This window comes from Aulonocara sp. 'chitande type north' Nkhata Bay, linkage group LG20 (genome assembly GCF_057382095.1).
Source record: "Aulonocara sp. 'chitande type north' Nkhata Bay isolate Kocher_YH1m ecotype deep benthic linkage group LG20, A_spYH_male_GT1.1, whole genome shotgun sequence".
Taxonomy (NCBI): domain Eukaryota; kingdom Metazoa; phylum Chordata; class Actinopteri; order Cichliformes; family Cichlidae; genus Aulonocara; species Aulonocara sp. 'chitande type north' Nkhata Bay.
The window spans coordinates 3,158,444-3,179,681 of NC_141363.1; the positions used below are offsets into that span (position 1 = coordinate 3,158,444).

Below are 21,238 nucleotides of genomic sequence, written 5' to 3' on the forward strand. Positions count from 1 at the left end.
TGTCCACTGAGAGTTCAGCCACAGCCTCCAAGCTGAACATGTTTACAGAAAAAAAAGGAATTGTTTTTCAAGAGTTTGCAAGCTAGCACAAATGATATTTACTACGCACAAAGCCTTAAAACTTTTTTATCGTAACCGGATTTATGAACATAAATGCTTAGATTATCAAGAGAGATTTTAAGTGGACTGCAACGGCCAAGATGGTTACTGTCACAAAGGATTTACTCATCATCCAACCAAGTCTGTCTGACTACAGCAGAAAAACCACACTGACATGTGGTTTTCTTTTTTTCTGCCAACTCCACAGATATTTTGGTTTGTTAATTTTGGGTAGGTTTATCCTGCTCGTGTTCCTTGAGATAGATTTATTTTTCCCTCACCCCAAGGCCGTCTTGAATTCCTGTAGCTTTGTACGTGTTGCAAAGTAAACACGTTAACAGGCAGATTTAAATATGCTGTTTTTGGGGCTGCATGGGAGTTAGGAAAGGTGGAGACATTTTCATGCGACTTGGCCACCCATAGATGGGATACAATTCAACTACTTCAGCATGTGAAAGATAAATCTGCTTAAAGCTGGTTGTTACTTGAGTTCAGGTGACTAATTGCAGCTAGTTCTAGACTGGAAAATAAAAAGAAGCACTGTAGATGACGTGTTGCTGTGAAATAACAGACCTTCCCATCTGTCTAGAGAAAAAGGAATTTATAGATTTTCGCTTTACTACAACCAATAAAATAAAAGTCATTTATTCACTTTCCTGGAGGAGACACATCCACTCGACCTGTTCAGGCCAGTCTGCGCAGCCACATTATTGACATTTCATTTGCATGGAAGCTTTGACCTTTGCAGCACAATCTGGTCAGGATGTTCCACTGTTTAAGCGGGACCCAATACAATGCATGAGCTCTATGTGATTTCTTTATTTGTAAAGTCCAGGTTTATTGATCTGTTGTTTCCAAAAGAAGAAACCATTGTTACAAAACTCCACCCATACCGAGAGTCAATCGTGTGTCAAAATTCATCTTTAAAGACTCAAAAGCACATAAGAGACACAGTCTGAATAAAAAAATACAAAGACTGCTACTTCTGCTCCTTGCCCCAAAGCAGATCAAGTGGCAAAATCCTGTTGGTTTGTCTCAACACTGGATGATGGATAATTGGTCGAGCCCCATCAGAAATCAGTCTTTAATGATCCAGTATTTAAAAAGCTGTTTTGGGTCAGTTTATGCTTGGATGGTGCTCTTTGCGCTGAAAGCCAAGTAGTAGACCAGGATACCAATGAGGGCAGCAACCACTTCAGTAGACACCCATGGGCCATTCCATGCACCCTGTAGTGAGCAGGGGGGGGAAAGGAAACAGGTTTAAGGACAAGAGTAAATAAGGCAAATGAGGGACAGCCAATCAGAAGAAAGTTGGCTTAAATAGTAGTTTTATGGTTTTAAATGGAGAGAGTTTCAGAGTGAACGGCCTGTGGGGCTGCACAAGTGCCAATAAGAGGCAGATAAGGTTTATTTTTAAATGAGAATCACACAAAGCTAAAGGTGGAACTGGAGTTTCATGTTTACATGAGTTTGTTGTTTTGAATGAATGCAGAGATTCCAACCATAAATCAGACACTGGCCCCTTGGATGCATCCACACAGGAAACAGCAAAGAGACAGCAGCAAGTCAGTGACATTTGGTAACGTCAAGCAACGAGGGGCAAAAAAATGCTGGCAACATGAAATTGGTGGACCCCTGAGTCAAACTTTTTGCAACTCTAAAGAGAGCAATTTAAGCCACTGCTAATGAGAGCGTAACATCCTGTTGATTGTATGACGGTATGATGCATGAGTGGGAGGTAAATAAAGTTAGAGGGTTACCTGCACACTATCATGTCAAATTTCTGGTAATCATGTGTACTTAAGTCCAAAGTTCACTTGCCATTTGCTCTTCTTTAAGCTTCACTAATTCTTAAGGAAACAATATGACTACTCTGCAAAATAGAGGCCTGTAAGAGTGTGCAGTCAGGCGATAATCTCTCTGGGTTTATTCATTCACTGGAGACCTTTCAAACATGCCAGGAAGTTACGTGATACTTGATGTAAGCTCACTAAAGCTGATACAATTTAAGGGCGTTTACTGGCTTTTAATTTACAAGATAGCAGGATCATGACTCAAGTGATGTGTTCAGTCTGAGATCCTAGAAGAAACTCACCCTGTGGTCAATGTTGACAGAGAAGAGAGGGTGAATGGCATTTACGTCTTCATTGTTTCTCTGGGCCTGGAGCAAATGAGATTAACAGATTTAATTGAAATTAAAGCATATTTGATTATAAAGACGACTCATTTCAAAACAAGTGGAGCTCAAGCAAAGGAAACCGTAAGCTGATCAACAACACATAATACACTAACCTTGCGCAGGGCACTGTAGGACTCCTCATCGAAGAATTTGACCTGATATGTTCCAGAGGTTGCCTGTTTGTGAGGAAGACTCCAGGACACCTGATGGAAGAAAGTACACATTTAATAATAGCTGATTATTTACTTTTTTTTGTTTCTTTAAGATACTTTTAGTTTAAAAATGTGTCTAAATGTAAAGCCTCGAGTCTGTACTAAAAGGCAAACGTGTATTTTAATGGCCTGCTGATGAAAGGGTTAGGGATAAATGTAAACTACTGTCTAAGCAAGTCATAAGGTACAAGTATCCTAATGACCCCGGTAGTCCTTATTTGAAAAAGACACTCACCTATAGTAAATCAACAATATTTCTTTTTTTTTTTTATAAGCTCTACATGAGATTGTTCATTTGTGAAGGGTCAATAAACCTCGGGGCAGCCACCTAATCAAAGACATCCTGTGACTATTAATTCAATAGAAATTACTTTTGACAAAGGAATTTAATATATTTTTATTGCACTGGTGTGTGTGTGTATTAGTGTGTTGGTTCACTTAATTTCTATAATTTGCTGTCCACTTTTTCCTTTTTATTGCAATTTACTGAAATTACTGCTACAAGAAGTCATGAAGTCATGACCAAACTGGCAGGAAAATCCAGTTAAAGGGCAGCATGTTTTGATATCAATATGTATGTACGAATCCATCCAGCATAGTGAAAATGTATAACAAGAGGAAGTACTTTGATATTTTCTCCCACCTTTGCTTATAAGCTTTAAGGGTGGTCTCAATTAAGAGCTGATCAGTATAGGCTAATACCAGCCAACTGACTGCTGTGAGTCTATCAGTAAATGAGATTACATTTACATATATCTGTAACTAATATTTATTAGTTGTGTAATACTGATTTGGTGCTGTCTAATCTTGGCTGAAAAAATTCAAACCGTTTCTGAAACTTTTTATAATGAGACATTATTACTGGCACAAAGCTGATAAAAACAATGAGAAATAAAGCAGTATCGGGTAAAACTGTAACCACGATCATCTGGCTCATAATAGATTTAGACAGCACTAAAATTATTGTGACTATATGTTCAACCTTCTGTAGTTCAGTACCCATAAATCTACAAAGTGCTACTACGTTTTCAGCTGCTCCCTTTATAGGGGTCATCACAGTGGATCGTTTGCCACCAGCTTCACCTGCACTCTTCCTCTTTTTCTCCTTCCTGGCTGCTTCATACTCAACATCCTTTGTCCAGTGTACATTTAGAGTTTCCTACTCTCACCTAGACTAGCCTCCTTCTCTCTCCCTGCCTCCTATCATCTTTTCCCCTTCTCCTCTTAATTTGTCTTCAGTCAGTAGTAGCACACTATCAACCAGCATCCTGTTGGCCAGCAGCACTGGAGGTGGCCATTGTTGTTAACCTGGGCCCCGATCGATCTGGTATGGAAACCTTTTCCTTGATGCCCCGCATGTTTGATTTGGCAAAGATTTTACACCAGATGCCCTTCTTGATGCAAACCTCCCCTTTCATCCAGGCTTGAGACTGATTGATTTTTTTTCACTCTGCTAACAAATCAGATTCAGTAAAAGCAAGTACCTTGACCTGTAGCCACATGTGAATCCATACCTGGTACTTTCCAACGTCCTGTCCTCTGGTTACAGGGAACTGTCTTCCATTGACATCAGCATACAGCGTTACGCTCTGCAGAGAGCAGAAATCACCATGAGTGCTCCAGTAGCATCAGTACATCATTGTGCTGCTGGCTGTGTTAGAGGTGGACAGTTACCTGTGCTCCGTTGGCGCAGGTCAGGCTGAGTTCAACGATGAAGACAGACTCTGATGAGATGACGGCGTCAGAGGTGGTGTAGGCCGACGGAGTGATGACTGGGTCCGTGCAGCTCTCTCCTATGGGCACAAAGAGCAGAGTTGAGGTCAGCTGAAATCCTGCACATGATCATCTACACAGCATCTATAGATAATACAACTTTCACCACTCTGCCCTCCTGTGGCTACGAGATTGCGGGTAGTGATTCAATGAATTAGCTACTAGCTAAAGCTGATTAGCATTACAGGCTTATTAACCCGGTATTCTCTCTTACAGAGTTGTCTTACCTGAGCAGGCGACCACCAGCAGCGCAAAGAAGGCGGCTATCCGGATCATCGTGACGTCTCGGAGGTTGTTTAAGAGGTTTCGTGTTGCTCCTGAGGTCCAGTTGCCTGAGTGCTCGGCTCCTTCCAAACAGTAAAAAGGAAGAAGTCCACCTCAGCTCACAGCGCTTCTGCACCTCTGCGTCTGCGCACCAATGACGTGGACTCTCGAAACCGCAGAGCACCCTGGGAAAGTGCCCCGTCGACACGTCATCAGAATCAAAATGGCCGGAAGTCGGTAAATGATGGATCTAAACAGCTTTAACAAACTGACCTTATTTATTTTTTACAAATTTCTAATGAAAGCCTCCCTCATGGTCATTCACACCACAGCAAAGTAATAAAGTAATAGACAGACAATTAACAGAAAAGTTTAAACTGGACAAAAGTAAAAATAAATAAACGAGTGAAAGAAGTAAAGAAATAAATAATACACTTTCTGTGAATTACAAAAAATGTTGTTTTAGAAATAACAGCACAGTTTGGGGAATTAGATTATTATTTTTCAATTTAAGCCCAGAGTTGTGTTGATATATTTGTTTTATTTAATACTAGAGCATTTGTTTATAATATAGAATGGAGGAGACATGCGGTTGAGAGTGCACTTCTTGTTCTTATATTAAGATATCGCATGGATCAAATGTGCACTTAAACTTCTTTACAATGAAAGAAAGTGGAGGTTCACTTAGAATCAAAGTATGTGGCCCATGATTTACAATGAGTTTGACATCCTTGGGGATCTAGGGTATACAGAAATTTGTGACATTGCCTTTGAAAAATATGTAATAATTCAGTTATAATATATATTATAATAATAATTATTATCATTAATTATCTCCACCTTTATAGACAGGTTGGACAAAGATGAGTGTCCAGTTGAGGGAACTTAAGAAATCTCTTTATTAGATATTTTGTGATTCTCCTAAATTGAAAATCATTAAAAAAAAATGTACTCAGGCTACTGAGACACACCTTGGTGAAAGTCAGCAGACGACCTGATTGTGGTGCTTTGTTAATAAATGATGATCCTTCCATGTTCAGGGTGATTTGCTTCCCTAAGTAAAGAAGAGTGAGGCCTATTTTTTTTTAAACATACCTTTAAGTGATTTGAAGCAATATAAATCAAATTTAAATAAATTAAACAGGACAAGACACCAACAGAGATATTGGTATAGATTGAGCAGTGGTGCAGGGGTAAGGAGCTTAGATGTTTGGAGCGATTTTGGATGTTTGGAATAGCGTCCCAAGCATATTCCACTGAAGGTTTTCCCAGGGACATCCACAGGGTGGGACACCTGGGAGAAACCCAGAAAACACTGAAAAGAATACATCTCGTCTGGCCTTCAATTACTGAAGGAGGCCCCAGAGGCATCTAGCCAATGTTGCATGAGAAAGGAGCATCTCGACTACTTTTACTTAAGCCCGAATATATTATTCTATGTATAAAACCCCAGGATGAAGAAAAGAAATGCAAGTTATAGTCATGTTTTACATACACATCTAATGAAGCAGTAAGCCTAGACAAATTATTTAATCAGCATGTAGTTCAAATATACAGATAAATCATAAAGAGATAAGTAGGAATTGACGTTTACAACTATAACATTCACAGTTTTCTTGACTTTGTGCCAGCATCTCATTTTGACAGAAATTTGATTAAGAGTGTGCACTTATGCCTGTATTGACTAAAAATTATTGACTGGCAGGGCAGCTGTTTAATATAATAAGAGAAGAAGTGCAAATATCAAAAATGCCTACAAACACATTGGTGCATTTCAAGTAGTTCACAGTTTTGACATAGTACCGCAGGCCTGTGGAAATCTGCTGTACATCACACGTAAGACAGGACTGAGTCAAGGAGACCTCAGAGAAAGGACTCTCAGTCAAGGATCTCAGGTTTCTAGAAATAGATGTGCTGAAAGCTACTGTCAAAGGCCTTCACGCTACACCTCAACTTCCATTAGTATCATCTCTCCCTCGCCCCGTGTGTCTTCTTGTGCCATTGCTGATCATCTCAGTCCGCTGCATCTGCTGATTTGAAGAGCCCTATTCCTCTCCCCCTGCGCCCATCCTGCTTTCCTTTCTTCTGGGGAGTCTGGACTGAGGGGGAGGACACAGTGGGGGTGGGATCCTGATGGGTTTGTCGAATCAAAAGCTCCTTAAAGACTGAGTCCATCTGGCGACAGACTTCCTGTAATGTGAAAATAAAAAAGTACAGATGAGAGAGGAAACAGGGGGAAGTGTCCGTTTTCTCTACTTTTCGACTTCAGAACTTCTGTTTCTGCTCGCCGCTCTTGGCAATGACTAATTACTCTGTATAGTAATTTACTGAACACCACTCAGATTTTCGTAAGCAGGAAACCCAGAATGTGGGTTTCTTGCTACCGTTAACACTTAGTTCTTCTTTTTGGTTATCAAAAATGGATTTTTTTCAAAAAAAAAAAAAAAAAAAAAAAAAAAAAGGAAGGACAGCCCAGCCACTTGCTCTTTAGCAGCAGCACATTTCCAAGTACAGTTTGGCTCATTGTCCCCTTTAGCAACCTCTGATGTTGTAACGCTTACAGCTACAGACACAGATTACTGTGAGAACCCTTTATAATGGCTTCATTTAAAGTTGGCTCATTGCACAATGATGCGGTATTTTTCTTTTTAAAGACATTTATTAGGTTATAAACAGAGAGCTATAAGAAAAACAAGACACACCTTATCTACTCGAGAGGCTATATCCTCAGATGACCGTCGCTGGTAGCTGTATGCAGAAAGATCAGTCTGAATAATTATGTTTTACTCAAGCACAGTCAGTCAGCTGTTGTTGGGTTACTTACTCTTGCCCATAACAAGGAGAGGGCATCCTCCTTGGCTTACATTGCGGCCCAACAGGAATCTGAAGTGTGCACTTTCCACCTGAACCGAAGCTGCCTCCTCCTGGTGCAGCTGTTAATTTGTGTTCTAGTGCCCCGCTGCTATTAGCTCTGGGGCGTTCTCCCCTTCTGGGTGCTGCTACTCCAGACATTGACATACTTGTGCTGTTGTCAGCCAAAAAACCCATTTCTAAATCTGCAGCAAAGCAAATGTATACATCCTTTGTTATTCTTCAAAGACATCATTATATATTTTTAATGAAGCGATGAACTGAAATAGCCACATAAACTTACCATCTTTGCTAGGGGTGTACTCAGTTTCTATATCTCCATCAACATTGGTCTCTCTGTGAAGTAAAGAGCATAATATAATCATTCCACAATACACCCCCCAACCCCCGCATGTTATGTGAACTACACTTTTTCACTGTACCCGTCATCCAGTTCTAGTGTCATGCATTTCTCATAAACTGGTCCCGGCACTTCGCTCTGAGTGGGGAAGATGCTTTCTTGCTCAATGATGATGTCCTTCACCAGGGCATTGATCTGAGGCTGCAGGGTCACGACGTCGTCATCATGAGCCCCTCTTATCAGGCTCGGGCCAAAACACACGGCCAGATTGTAAGGTTGCATCATGTTCTCGTCACTATACTCCGACACACTGAAGGCAGAGAGAGAGGAGTAAATAAAGAAACAAAGAAAAATTAAAGTTGGTTAATTTTATTGGTTGTTTTTACCTCATATAATCTTATTTAACTGCACTAACAGTGGATGTTAATGATTCTCACAGAATGATTCAGCAATGAGAAAAAACAAGGCAAAAATTCAGGTTTTCCATATTCAAGTCACAGGTAACGACACTCACTGATAAAGGAATGCAAAGAGGTATCTCATGACGATGATAGCAGGCTCGGGGAAGGAAGAAATCACAGCTTTCAGCTCAGCTGCTCGCTCTGCCTCATTCTTTATTTCTGGAAAACAAAAAGGTGATGAAATAAAAGAGAAGTTGCTGCTGAGCATCCTTAGCCACACTAATTATATCCACAGGTGCACAAGAACACTCACGGGCATGCTCCAGGAGCAGATTGGTGCTGTCAAGGGGGAAGAGTGGATTATCTAAACCCCTGAAGTAAAGCTTCAGCACTCCAGCCACCGAGTCAAGGTCATAACTCCCCTCAGCCAAAGGGTCCTCTCCTGCAGGGGAAGCCCATGGCACACTGCCCCACATTATTAATGCTCCATGGAGAGGAGCGCTATGAATAGAAGTTAATCTAACAAATACACACACCCCTACCTCGCTCAAAAGCGTCCCTGAGGTTATTGACCTCCAACTGAGACCCCGGCACTCTAAATATCCCTTCATGGTGGAGTCCTGATGGGCAGACAGATTATCGCAGTGGTCTAAAATGAGTGCCTGTTTCCCTCAGTCACTTTTAAACACAAGAGGCTAGATGTATGTGTGTCTGCAGTTGTCTTTTTACAATAACATCTAATGGTTTAATGTTACTTCAGCAATGAAGACTCACCATGGAGGTTGATATAGCGAATGCAGCTTTCCACAACAATTGGAATCTGTTGTCCTGATGCCTGAATTAAAAATAAACAATAAATTTCACTGACTCATCACGAGTCAAAGGGAAAAACTAAAATGACAACGAGAGAGCTGAAAGAGGAAACCGGTGTTACCGTTATGAAGGACAGCATGTCTCCATTGAAAAGTTTTTGGCTGTGCATCAAATTGGCACTCGGGTGATTCTTTCTGACACGCATAGACTTTCCAGTGTGTCTGGAGAATGACACACAGGACCGTGGAGGCACAGTGTTAAGACTGGTAGCATGAATAAATAAAAACGATGACCCAGCGACAACTGTTAAAAATAATTATATTCATACCGAGGCTGATGGTCATTTGATACTTCAGCTGGGAAGAAAAGAAAAAGGACGTAACATATGATAAGAGCAATCCGTTTTAAAAAGGAGAAATACTCTGTGTTTGGTATTTTGTGACACAGAGTCAACAACTTGTGGTATTGTAACGTGAGAAATGCAGAAGCAATACCTTTTTCTACAGCTTCTTTAAGCAGATCATGTTTAACTTGCAGTTTAGATACAAGAGAGCTGCCAACGAGGTACTCCTTTACTTTCTGTAAAACAAATTACACCGATCAGATTAGTATTTTTTTTATCGTTACCACACCAACTGCACATCATTGCTGTTGCCCCCAAATTTTACCGACTCACAGTAAAGTAGAGGTATTCTATTTCCTGCAGGTTGGCCCGTCGTCGAGTGGCGCTGGGCTTTACAGTCAGATTTTCAGTGCTGCCCTCCTGAGATGAAGGCTCCAGATCATCGCCGATGCCCTCCAGCAGAGAAGCCTGGGCTGCTGACATGCTCTTATTAACCTATGTGAGAGCAGCAGGGTGAGAGGTGTGTTGTGTAGATACCCACATTTGAGACATTATGTCACTTTCAAGTGCCAGCAGAACTGCTGAGATTTATACTTGTCTTACACACTGAGATCATGAGAACTATTAAAAAAGGGCTAAATATAGTCAATAATGAGGTGGAAGGCGTTCTCGCCTTTTATTATAGTGCTTTTGCATCTTCATCACTTTTAAGCACTTTTACTTCCTTTCTGTACTTGAGGCTGTGATGCTTTAATAAGTTTAACTAAAATTAGAATAAGGAAACAAGAAGAAATTTTCATAGACTATTTGCAGCCTCGTTAAAATTCAAAATATGATAACGAGCAGCCCTGGTTGGTGCGATTTTCTTTACCTCCTCAGTTTCCTGGGTGACGGCTTGCAGTCGAGTTTGTATCTGTTTGAATCTGGTCTCCAGTTCGCATATCATCTCACACTCCGCACTGACCTGAGTAACCTGAAATAAGATAAGATAAGATAGAACTTTATTAATCCCTCGGGTGGGTTCCTCTGGGAAGTTCGATTTCCAAAAAGCACAGCACCGACAGAATGTAAGGGAGTCTAGAGTTGTTCCACACACTTAATATATAAAGTTCCTTTACATAATTTAATCAAAATACACACCTGGTCCCCATCGTGGGGCTGATAGGGGAAGCGTAGGGGCATAGAGAAGGTGTTGTAGTTGTCCTGCAGGAGGATGTCTCTATCCCGGCTCTGGTCCAGTCTAGACACGGTCTCCTCTATTTGCTGCAGGCCTGCGCTCAGGTTATCCTGGGCCTTCCACCGTCTTGACAAGTAGGCCTGCATCACCCTGCCCAAAGTGGTGTGGTAACCTGTATCTGCACACTGGAGGAGGAAACTGAATTTAGAATCACTTCATTCATTCGGGAGCTTTCAGATCATGACAGAAGGAATGGAAACAATGAGCGCTGGGGTTCAAATGACATGAGAGATCATGACCTTGAGTGCTATGTAGGGTTTTTGTATGTTGAAAGGAAAAGGTGACTGATGTACTCACATCTATGAGAGTAGAGATGTCTTGCAGGTAGTACTTATTCATGGAGGAATTGGCTGCAGCCAGGTTTAGGAGGTACTCATTTCGGGCCTTGCTGCACTTCAGCTTTATTTCTTGGACTTTAATTTGTCTCTAAAGCACATAAACATTGTCAGTAAGAGTCACATGATACGTGCATGCACGCACATGACACCAAGCATTTACCTTTTCTATCAGCCTCTCCAGTTTTTTATTTGCACTCTGCTTCTGCTTTTCCTCTTGCTTCTCTGCTTCCCTCAGCTTCCCCTCTGCACAGACATAGTCTGAGTGGTACTGGTAGTATGTTCGCCATGCCTGCACACAGGCACAAAAAGCAATGCTTTCCTCTGTGTACTTAAGAAACGGAAAACATTCTGTGTGGTTGGTTTCTCACGTACCGCCTGTAGCTCTGTGGTAACCTTGAGTAGCCCATCTTGTAGCTGAATGCAGATGTCTTTACTCTGGAAAACACAGACAAAATATCAGAGAAGTGAGATGACACGACACAGCAAGGACACAGTGACCCACGTCATACTTTAAATATCAAGATTTGGAAAAACATGAACTGGTGGTTAAAGTGAGAATGGAAAAACGATAACAGAGCAAGTATTATGTCATTTGCACTGCAGAAGTGCATGGCAGTGTGTTCGTGGGTGAGCGCTTGCAGTAGTACCTTCTTTGCAAGGCGCTGTGTGTACTCCACACAATGTGTGAGAGGTTGGGTGAGAAAGTTGTTGCAGCTTTCACTCAGTCCATTATGGTCCCTACTTTCTTGGCGGGTCTGGGACAGCAGAGTAAGCCATACTTGGGACACAGAGTTACTACTGGGCTCCTTCCTGAGCGTGGTCATGCATAAACAAGAAAAAAAATACAAAAGGACACAAACTTTGAAGATTGAAATGAACTGCTGTGTAGTTTAGCACGTTATGTGCAGTGTGCAATTACCTCTTTATCCTTGATGTGAACCTTTCTGCTAGTTTTTCCAGGGAACGAGCATACTCGCTTTCAATCTCACCCCGTCGACGCAGGTAGTCTGTCAGGTCTTGCAGCTGTTGGTTCTTTTGCTCAAGTTGCAAGTCCAATACTTTCAGTTGGTCTACAAGCTGACAGCGAACCTCTGAAAGGCCGACAAAGACACACTTACTGTGACAAGTAGGTTAGAAACTGGTTTCACTGATCAGAGTTAAGATGGTGTGAAATAAAGAGGTTGTGTTTCTCAGTGTGGCACAAACCACCACATGCCTTTTACCTTTGATTTGAATGTCGTAGTCCACCACACTGACCCGCTCCTTCCGAAGTTTGACATGGGAACTCATTGTTGATCCAGATGGGTGGAATTCTGTATAAAGGCAGTGATTGCTTTCATTTATAAGCTAGCATGAAATATCAGCTCTGTTCTGTTAACCCTTTCTTAAAGAGGGGAGTATGCAAGCTGATCAGTATCCTTTGGTGGAGAAAACCTGTTAAACCCACTGTTACACCCTTTCTACTGAAGTCCCCTCCACCACCTCCACCCTTCCCCTTCCTCCAATAGACCCTACGCACTTCCTCTTGAGAGACTTGTAGAGCTGAAATGAGCATGTTCGTCTTACTGTAGCACATCTTTTCAACGTGGTCACACTCTGCTGCGTTTCCCTGAACAGCAGGCAACTAGAAAACCGGTTGGCATGTGTTGCTTGCTTGCACCGGGCAGACTGCAGAATTGCACAAGGTGCAAAAATAACTCTAACAGCATCTCAAGCTGCCCTAAAAATAGGACGAACCACAAGGCGCACAACTGTGCAGGGATGTTTGTGCTCAACACTACAGGTGGTTTTACAGAAGAAGAAAAAAAGAAGGAAAAAGAACTTTCACCAATAAAGGTTTAAATCCTTCTGCCTTTCACTTTACAGCATGTCTTGGCGGATTGAGAAGACTATACCCAGGTATATTCCAGTTCAGGATGAACACGACAGGACATGTTTATCGGAGAACTGGCTTTACCCTTTACAGTCAGACAAAGAAAACTACCAGGTCTTACTGATAGAGGTTTAACTGATCGTTTCTGATAGGTTTCAGTTTCTTGACACGCTTTTAACTATAATTTATGGGTGAAACTTACACCCAGGCCTATTCTCAAGAAAAAAGAAAGATGAGTGTGGCTGGAGCACGGCGGTTTTTCTTCAGCGCACGATAATCCTGAACTTTGCAAAATACTGTACATTAAAGGAAATTTATTGCAATTCAAAAAGAGGAAGATCAGAGTGTTGTCTTGCTGGATCATACCCTTTTGTACACAATCAATACGCACACATTCTCTCCATTTCTCCCCCTCAACTTCCCTTTTTTTTGAAAGCCAAACATCACTCATCAGCACTCTCTTTAGCTGAAATGTGCACTCTCCCAACAGATGACCTGCTAACATGACTGCTGTATTTCAGCATGGCCCAAACTCCCTGCAAAAAGGAGTTCAATTTTTGCAGCCTGTGTCACCCTTTTCCATTAGTCGCTTCATTCTTTCTCCATGCGATCAGCTGGTGAATCACCACATCCTATCCTCACAACCTGCCGCAGTATTTCATTAAGGCTAGTCTTAACCTTATTGCTACTATAGCTTTTCAGTTCCTGTTTTACTAAAGTAACCTTTTCTACCATTTTAGTGTTTTTTTAAACAAGCACAAACAAGTAGAGGCGTCTATAGTTATGAAACATCACTCGCCCTGGGGGGGGTTTGTCTATAGCCAACAACAACATAAAACGATCAAGCAATGCAAACCTTAACTGCATAACAGCATGCGCCTTTTTAATACAAAAACATGTTCATTAAGTGTTAAACTGACTACCAGTGCTGATTTGGTGAGACAGGAAAACAAATAAAAATCAATAAGAGTGTCATACGTGCAGAGAGTCATACCTGATCAGGAGTCTTGACTAGTCTTTCCTCCACACTAAACTGAACTAAATGATGCCAGTTAATAGCGCAGTAACTGCTTCACCTCCCCCTCACTTTGGACACGGATGGATGTGGGTGGAGTGGAAGTCATCTCTGACTGACTCTCTCTCTCACACACACACTTACTTACTTCTGCTGTTCTCACCCTCACCCCCCTCCCTCCCTCCCTCCCCGCTTCTTCTCACTCACACATTCAGTTTAAGCCATCAGTGTGTGACTGTGCATGTGAAAACCTTTTCTAGTATAGTCCTTCCTCTCTCTCTCTTTCGTGCCTCCTCTTGAACCCCACAGCAGGTTTTCAGTTCAGTCAAACAACAGCTGTTTTCACTGATTGGGCTCTCCTTGCCGGTTCCTGAGTGAAATCAGCTGCACTGAGCTGATTTCAGTTGAGGGGGAAAAAAGAAAGTTATTTTGAGTATTATTATTATTATTATGTTTTTTTAAATATATATTTTTTTATACACTGTCATGGCTACAATATGAGTGAGCGGGAGCAACCTTGACTTTAAAAAAACAAAACAGTCAGTTATGTAGATTAGGAGGGAAAAGAAAAACAGAAACAAAGACCACTGTTGCTATGAAATCATAACACAGAAAGATTTACAACAACATTGTTGACTTCTCTGTCTGAGAGGTGTTAAACAGCCTGCTGGTGTGAAGCTGAGCTTCTTGCAATTTGTCAGAGAGAGTCTAACTCTTTCAAAGATCATTAGGCATAATTTGTTCTTATCTGTCACGTACTTCTCTTTCACTCGTTTCCTTCCTCAAACAGACAAACAGACGGTGTTGCACAAACAATTAAAAAAAACAACTGGTATTTAACTTACGCATTTTGGATGACATTTGAGAAAGAACAGTTTGATTGAAGGGAGTCTCTGTTGAGTCCCAATGCAGCAGGGAGCTGTGTCTTTCAGTTTAAACCGAGAATGACCTTTGAACCTTGCTACACCCTACATAAAAGTAAACAAAATCTTTGAGCTCAACTGTAAACAGTCATGGCCCAACTATTCAGTTCACTGCAGGAAAAGTAAACTCATCTGAATTTAGTTACACTTAACTATGTCCCATTGTGACCTGTTATAGAGACCCATGACATTCCTGGCATTGAACTCTTGCTGTAGGTATTGTGAAAAGCCATGCAGTAGTCTTTCTCCGCCAGTAGGAGTCACTAAAGTATAAATTTGACAGTAAAGGCACTTCCCCACTTATGAATAATAGGCTTAAAAATGGGCTGAGTAGATGACACTTTAATATGAACTTCAGCATTCCATTACTACATGGCATCGAACATGTTTCCACAGTGGCCGTGCTTACAAGCACTCATTTTTACAGATCAAAATCCTTCCGATTGAAGACTTGTGGCAGCTGTTCTAGTATTTACACCTACCTACACCATATAGTGAACTGGTGGCATGCTCACAAGTGATTCATGTTTATCTCCTTGTCATGTGTTCAACCAGTTACCTGAGGACAGATATCTATGATGTCCTTTCCATCTTTAATCGTATGTATTAAAAACAAACTCTTTGCAGAGGATTAGTTCAGCTTAGAAGCTACAGTACCATTTTTGGAAAAAGGACGTAGCCCACGGAGGAAGAATGCAGACACAATGAGTTGGGTTAAATCATTAACGTGGAAGAATTTTTCTTTTTATCAGTTTATTCCATCATCAAGGTTTTTATCCTATTTTTTGGGGTCTTTAACTTTTAATCAGATCATCACTCACAATACCAAGGTGGCAGTTGAATAACTTATCCGACTCTGCTGGTTTTCGTTCAGAGATGCTCATTATTTGATGCCTTTTTTGACAAAAATGAAATACAAGAAGTATTATTTGACAGATTTATTCTGTCAAATAAAGACCAATTGAAAAGTACAGGCGGTCTTAAACCTCACACAGCTTTTACAATGACAATAATCCAATAAAAATGACCAGACCAGTAATTAATTTGTATTTAATTTAGATAACTGAGTAGATTGATGCTATTAACAAAGTCTCTGCTCATCACTGCAGGAAAAAAAAAATAACCAGAATTACCAAAAATAAAAAAGTGACGTAAATGTTGGAGCATTTTTGGTGCCGAGATAATCAGTGTGTAAGGTCAGGGGAAATGGCAAATAGATAAAAACTGGATGCAAGGGATGATTTTAAAAATGTCTAAAGCTGCAGTGTCACTGTGAATCAGAAGAGGAATCTTTAACATCTGTGCTTTCTGTTGCCTCGCTGACTTCGCTCAGCTCTTTGCTCTCTCCTCCGCTGTCTCTCTCGCTTTCTCTCTCATGGTCACCGGACCCCGACGGACTTTGGCCAGATTGTGCCTCTTGACCCGGCACGCGTGCTCCGGGTTTCCTCAGCTGTGAGATGACCAGGGGACCCAAAAAAAAAGAAAAGAAAAAAAAGTAACGCATTCAGATTTTGGTCACATGCTCATATTAAGGGGCAATTCAGAGTGAGTGACAATCAAACTAAAGTAGCTCATATTTTTTTTTAAAAAAGATGTAAAAATCAAGTACCTCATCAGCCATGTGGGCCAGGTCTCTTTTCATGGCGTAGGCATCCTCCCCATCTGCGTAGTATTTGGGCTCTACTTCACTAATCCTGTGAAGGGACAAGATAGTAGATCAGTTAAAGTTGGTGCAAAAACATTCAGCTGTTCAGCACATTTTCAAACAGAATTTTAATGGATTTTAAAAATGAGAGTTATAGTTGAAACTATCACTAATCCAACCAACATTCTTTCATCTATATACACAAAGAAACAATCATGTAGAAAATGACCCTTAAAACTATTTTTAAAACATGGTGAGGGAAAGAAAAAAGTAGACTGAGCCTTTAGAGACTTTAAAAAACAAAACAAAACCCAGTAGTACCTGGGAATAACAATCTTATAATTATCTACCAATATAAGTAGCCATCACATTTGTGATACAGTTATCTGATTAATTATACTAAACACAGGTCAAATTATATCGACTACCAGTATTATTAAACTATTGTAGCCCAGCTGATGTAAATAAAATAAAAGTTGTAGTAGTACATGAATTACATTTAAAAAACTTAACAGTAATGTTGCTAGAGAAACAGAAATACTTACTGGAATTTAAGTGTGTTTGAGTACAGGTGCAGGGCAGCTCGGTTGCTGCAGTGGGGAGAAAACATTTCTTGAAAACAGGAGCACTTACAGATACAATTGGAGTCAGAACACATTTTGTACATAGGAATTCATACAATCATTTATGTACACAAAGAGATAAACCCTAGTTTGCAACAAGCCAAGAGTCCGCAGTACCTCTTGCGAACATGAAGTGAGACATATTTAGCATTGAAGTTTTCTATCATGGCCCGACTGGCTTGATCCATCAGCTTCTGAGCCAGTCCCAGACGTCGGTGGGACCGCTTTACTGCCTAGAAGACAGAGTGTTTTAGGTGAAGCTGGTGGTTTAAGAGCTAAAGATGTTAAGATTTGAACTTGGAGTAACCAAGAAGGATGCGATCAGAAATTAGTACATCAGAGAGACAGCTCAGGATGAGCAGTTTGGAGATAAAGAGGCAAAGGTGAGCTAGTTTGCAAATGTGCAATAGAATAATAGTGGATATATTAAGAAGTGATGAAAACCATGAAGAATGACAGAGGAAATGCTAGCGACATGATGAGATTGGAGGCAGATCCGCTGTGGTGAACCCCCTAAAGGAGCACCCAACAGAATATGAAGAAAAAGAGGCAAAGGAGTTGTCTGAGGTGTCGCAGGTGCTCCGACTCACCAGGGATGTTATGTGTCCATGAGGTACATCATCTGGGTCCTCCTCCCTATAAAGAGTTTGCAAAAGTCATAAGAATCAATGCGTTTTCTTAAAAGTGACAGCAGGATACAAATATGCTCGCTAATACTTACATCTTTGCGAGCACATATCCCACAATTTTCCCATTTTCATCCTCTGCTATATATGAGAGCTGGAACGATTTAAACGGAAGAACAATTAGAGACATAACCGTACACATTGTAATGGTATGTATGATAGGAGCAGTGCCATTAGCAGAGACAGGGAAACTGGAATCAGCACTGCTCGTTACCTGTGGCCATGACAAGCCGTGATAGAAGTAGTATTTCATCTGATAATTTTCTGGAAGACACAGCAGGTTACAGTGCTGCATGTTCATTAGGTCCTCCGGCTGAAAGAAACACATAAAAAGGGTCACACAGCTGACCGGCGATATCTGCTCAGCTAAACTGCAGCCTGTAACGTTAGCTTAGCTCTGTGCAGAAACAGCGTGGCTCTCGAGTGAATTTCTCTATACTTACCCGTGCGTTTCGTATGTTCATTTTCCAATATCAATTACTAACAAGATTATGAAAATCAAAAAAATCTATTATACTACACTGGTCAAATGATTCATAACAGTTCCCCTACGGGGTTAAAGAGCCTGTTTCGCTAGCTAACTAAATGGACGTGCTAGCAAGGAAAGCAAGAGGAAGGAGCGTGCCACAATAACGTCATACACGTCCGCTCTGCCGGGATTTCAGAATAAAAGTTGTACCTATTGTATTAATCGGATTTATTTTGAAAAAAAAGTGGCCATAAACCCTTGCTGTGGCCCGACGGTGGCTAACATAGACAGACAACTATAGGTAATTTGAGGTTATACTAGTGATGGCCAAATGAAGCTTTCCGAAGCACTGAAGCTTGTATTGAAAAACGGTTCATTACTCGAAGCTTTTCAACACAGTCCTCTCCGGTGACATCTGGTGGTGAAAATTTTGAAGAGCAGCTTGAATCTGCAAAATAAAACGGACTGCTCAATTATCAGTGCTCACTCAAGAGTGGAGTTCTCTCTGATATTGGGCCACCGTTCCGTTGCTTTGAACATGTAATTGGTTTTGTTTTCTCGATTGGGGGGCTGAAAAAAATGTAATGCGTATCTGCGTAATACATTTTGATCAATAAACTTTCCCTATTTAAACATGCACTATGGTGTGGCCTTTCTTTGCTCATAACTCCTTGATGTTGGTAAATACAATAAGTGAGCAATATATATAATATACATATGAGAATGCACAGCACATTATGGAGTATGCCCCTGCTGTGAAGTCCTGCCTCCATCTACTTGTCGTTTAATCACTGGACAGCTGGACAGGTTCATACAAAATATTAGATGAGGCCAATTGTCCTATACATATTTGTGACCTAGGGGTGGGATTGATTGTGAACTGGAAAGGGAAAATGCTTAGGGAGCTGAGTACGGCTGCATCGTCACTGATTTGTAGAATCATTTTTGATTCGATACAGGATCCGATTCAATTTGATTGGAATCTGGAAAGTTTTGCCTCAGAAATATTACAATTCTGATCATTTAACAGTATATATCCATAATTTCGTATCTATTAAAAGAAAGCTGACACATGTGAGACTTAATTAGAGATGTAAACAGAGAGTTATGAAACCTGCAGCTGCAGAAGCCAGCGAAAAAAAAAAGAGGCAAACACAGCGCGGACCCGCCGACACATCAAAATCTGACTCTGACGCGTCGGGTCCGCGCTCTGTGTTCACGTTTGTATGCAGAATCCGTAAACCTGCTCCCAGTTACTGTTTTAGCTGCATGGTGTTTGACGACATGTTGTGAGGTTTAACCTGAGATGCTGGCGTTTCAGGCATAATAACGTTAATTTACAAATCGACACGGGATTTTAATGAATCAATATCACTTTATTCAATTTAGCATGGATTGTAATCAGAAAGGCGATAACCCACCCCTAATCAAGAACTTGCAAAGTAAAAACATGATCTATGTCAGGTAGCCCTTTTGTTATTTACATTTAAAAAGAGGATTAGTGTTACTGTGCGCTGGCTGAGTCTGTTTCTTTTCTTAGAAATAGTTTCTCCTGCCCTGGAGAAAATCCACTTGCATGGAACAGAAGAGGCTGTGGAGTGCAGGAACTACACTGCAAGCTGGTAGATATGCAGGTATTCCTGGGTCCTGCAGACTATCACCTAAAAACAATAAACAAAATGATTTTCTAAACTGTAGCAATGTAATGTACGTATAGTGTCAAATACATTGTTGTAGTCTTCATTAGCTTTAATTCACATGGAAGTGTTCCTAAAGTCATATGCTGTAATGATATTTCCATTATGAAAACATGATTTTGGACATTTCAAGTTTTTCACTTCGGCAGATAAAATGAATTGAGCAAAATCAACTCAAAAATATTCCCACACGCCAGAATGTCCTCTCTTCCTCGCTGGCTCCATATCTGTCAGTGGAATGATCACCTCTTCGCTCTCTGTCACCATCAACACACTCCACGAATCCCGTGGATGATTCACTTCCTTATATCCGTTTGAATCAGGTACCGAAGCAGTTACGTGCGTAATGAAGCTTCGGACGTCACTGGTCACGTGACTTTTGCCAAACGAAGCAAGCCTCGACACAGTGCTTCTGAACCAGTGTGTTGTCTTTTTTCGACACACGCTCCGGAGCGTCAGCTTCAAGCGGGCCATCACTAGGTTATACATTTTTGTAAATTAACACGGAACTGATGCACACATTTTACTAGACAACATTCTCTGTTTAGATGAAGATTTTTAAATAATATGATACAAATGCAACACATTTTCAAACACTTCCAAACACAAAAGAGGATTTTTTAATAGACACTGGATTAAACAAACTGTTGTTGAAAAAGTTTATATTAGAGATTTTAAAAAAATGTAAGAGCAATCCCACAAAACAAAAACAAACAAAACAAAACCAAAAAAAGCCTGCTAAAATATAAAAATGTTGCTTCAGCACTAATCAATTAATAGGGGAGACCGGGGATAGTTGTAACATTTTTGACATTTCTGTCTGTAAATTGGAGCTCGTTTAAGGTAGTGGATTCAAAATGTAATGCAAAGTATTTACATGTCTCTGCTATTAAATAGTGCAGCTATTTTCTCTGCAGCACAATTACCCATTGCATGGTATGGCCTCAAACACAAAGAGTGAAATGTTACAATTAACCCCATAGTCTGGGTTAGTTGTAACATATCCCGGGGTGAAATGTAACACAATGAAATAAGGGTACTAACAAAATATTAACATGTAATCTTTGTTTATTCAACACATGAATGCACTTAGAGCCATTTATGTAGCTGTGTGTGTGTGTGTGACAGAATGCAGAAATCTAGCTTTTGAACATATTCCAACCCCCCAAAAAAGACAAATTATGGAATTTTCTGCAACTGAATATTTCATTAATTTTGGTTGGTCTTCCTTGAGTTTGGCCTCATTGGCTCAGTGGGCATTATAACCTACAACTCTTGCACCAATTTTGAACATAACAATGAAGCTGAAAAAATGTAGTTGTTCACCAGCATCGCAATTCCATTACTTTTTATCATGGCTTACCTTGGTGTGGTTTGCAAAGTGCTTCAGAAAGATGAGGAAATCTGTTTCTTGCACCCATCCTGATTTATTTCCAC

The 21,238-nt window shown here is 40.6% G+C and overlaps 3 protein-coding genes across 7 annotated transcripts; all 3 read right to left on the bottom strand.

The window, feature by feature from the left end:
- Positions 1–898: 898 nt before the first annotated feature.
- Positions 899–4,673, bottom strand: ssr4 (signal sequence receptor, delta). Its single transcript, XM_086276343.1, has 6 exons — positions 4,491–4,673; positions 4,165–4,283; positions 4,005–4,079; positions 2,392–2,481; positions 2,195–2,260; positions 899–1,326 (listed from the first exon to the last, which is right to left on the bottom strand). The coding sequence occupies exons 1-6, from the start codon at positions 4,537–4,539 to the stop codon at positions 1,222–1,224; spliced, it is 504 nt and encodes a 167-aa protein (XP_086132469.1). The 5' UTR covers positions 4,540–4,673; the 3' UTR covers positions 899–1,221.
- Positions 4,674–6,042: 1,369 nt separating this feature from the next.
- LOC147304842 (rho GTPase-activating protein 4-like) lies at positions 6,043–15,450 on the bottom strand. Of its 4 annotated transcripts, none has more exons than XM_086276339.1 (23): positions 14,604–15,450; positions 14,010–14,147; positions 12,094–12,183; positions 11,790–11,961; positions 11,518–11,680; positions 11,243–11,305; positions 11,031–11,159; positions 10,830–10,958; positions 10,436–10,657; positions 10,167–10,268; positions 9,629–9,790; positions 9,447–9,531; positions 9,281–9,308; positions 9,074–9,173; positions 8,914–8,974; positions 8,682–8,759; positions 8,453–8,581; positions 8,253–8,358; positions 7,821–8,048; positions 7,682–7,734; positions 7,352–7,583; positions 7,230–7,275; positions 6,043–6,717 (listed from the first exon to the last, which is right to left on the bottom strand). In XM_086276339.1, exons 3-23 carry the CDS (start codon positions 12,158–12,160, stop codon positions 6,541–6,543), a joined length of 2,532 nt encoding a protein of 843 aa, XP_086132465.1. In that variant the 5' UTR covers positions 12,161–12,183; positions 14,010–14,147; positions 14,604–15,450; the 3' UTR covers positions 6,043–6,540. The 4 variants fall into 4 exon arrangements, with proteins under 4 accessions (XP_086132465.1, XP_086132463.1, XP_086132464.1 ...); XM_086276337.1 differs by having other exon boundaries at positions 14,010–14,152; XM_086276338.1 differs by lacking the exon at positions 14,604–15,450 and having other exon boundaries at positions 14,010–14,196.
- Positions 15,451–15,714: 264 nt separating this feature from the next.
- naa10 (N-alpha-acetyltransferase 10, NatA catalytic subuni) lies at positions 15,715–18,265 on the bottom strand. Of its 2 annotated transcripts, none has more exons than XM_086276340.1 (8): positions 18,079–18,265; positions 17,850–17,948; positions 17,671–17,729; positions 17,540–17,585; positions 17,067–17,182; positions 16,872–16,916; positions 16,290–16,375; positions 15,715–16,151 (listed from the first exon to the last, which is right to left on the bottom strand). In XM_086276340.1, exons 1-8 carry the CDS (start codon positions 18,097–18,099, stop codon positions 15,949–15,951), a joined length of 675 nt encoding a protein of 224 aa, XP_086132466.1. In that variant the 5' UTR covers positions 18,100–18,265; the 3' UTR covers positions 15,715–15,948. The 2 variants fall into 2 exon arrangements, with proteins under 2 accessions (XP_086132466.1, XP_086132468.1); XM_086276342.1 differs by having other exon boundaries at positions 15,715–16,131; positions 16,291–16,375; positions 18,079–18,264.
- Between the last annotated feature and the right edge of the window lie 2,973 nt (positions 18,266–21,238).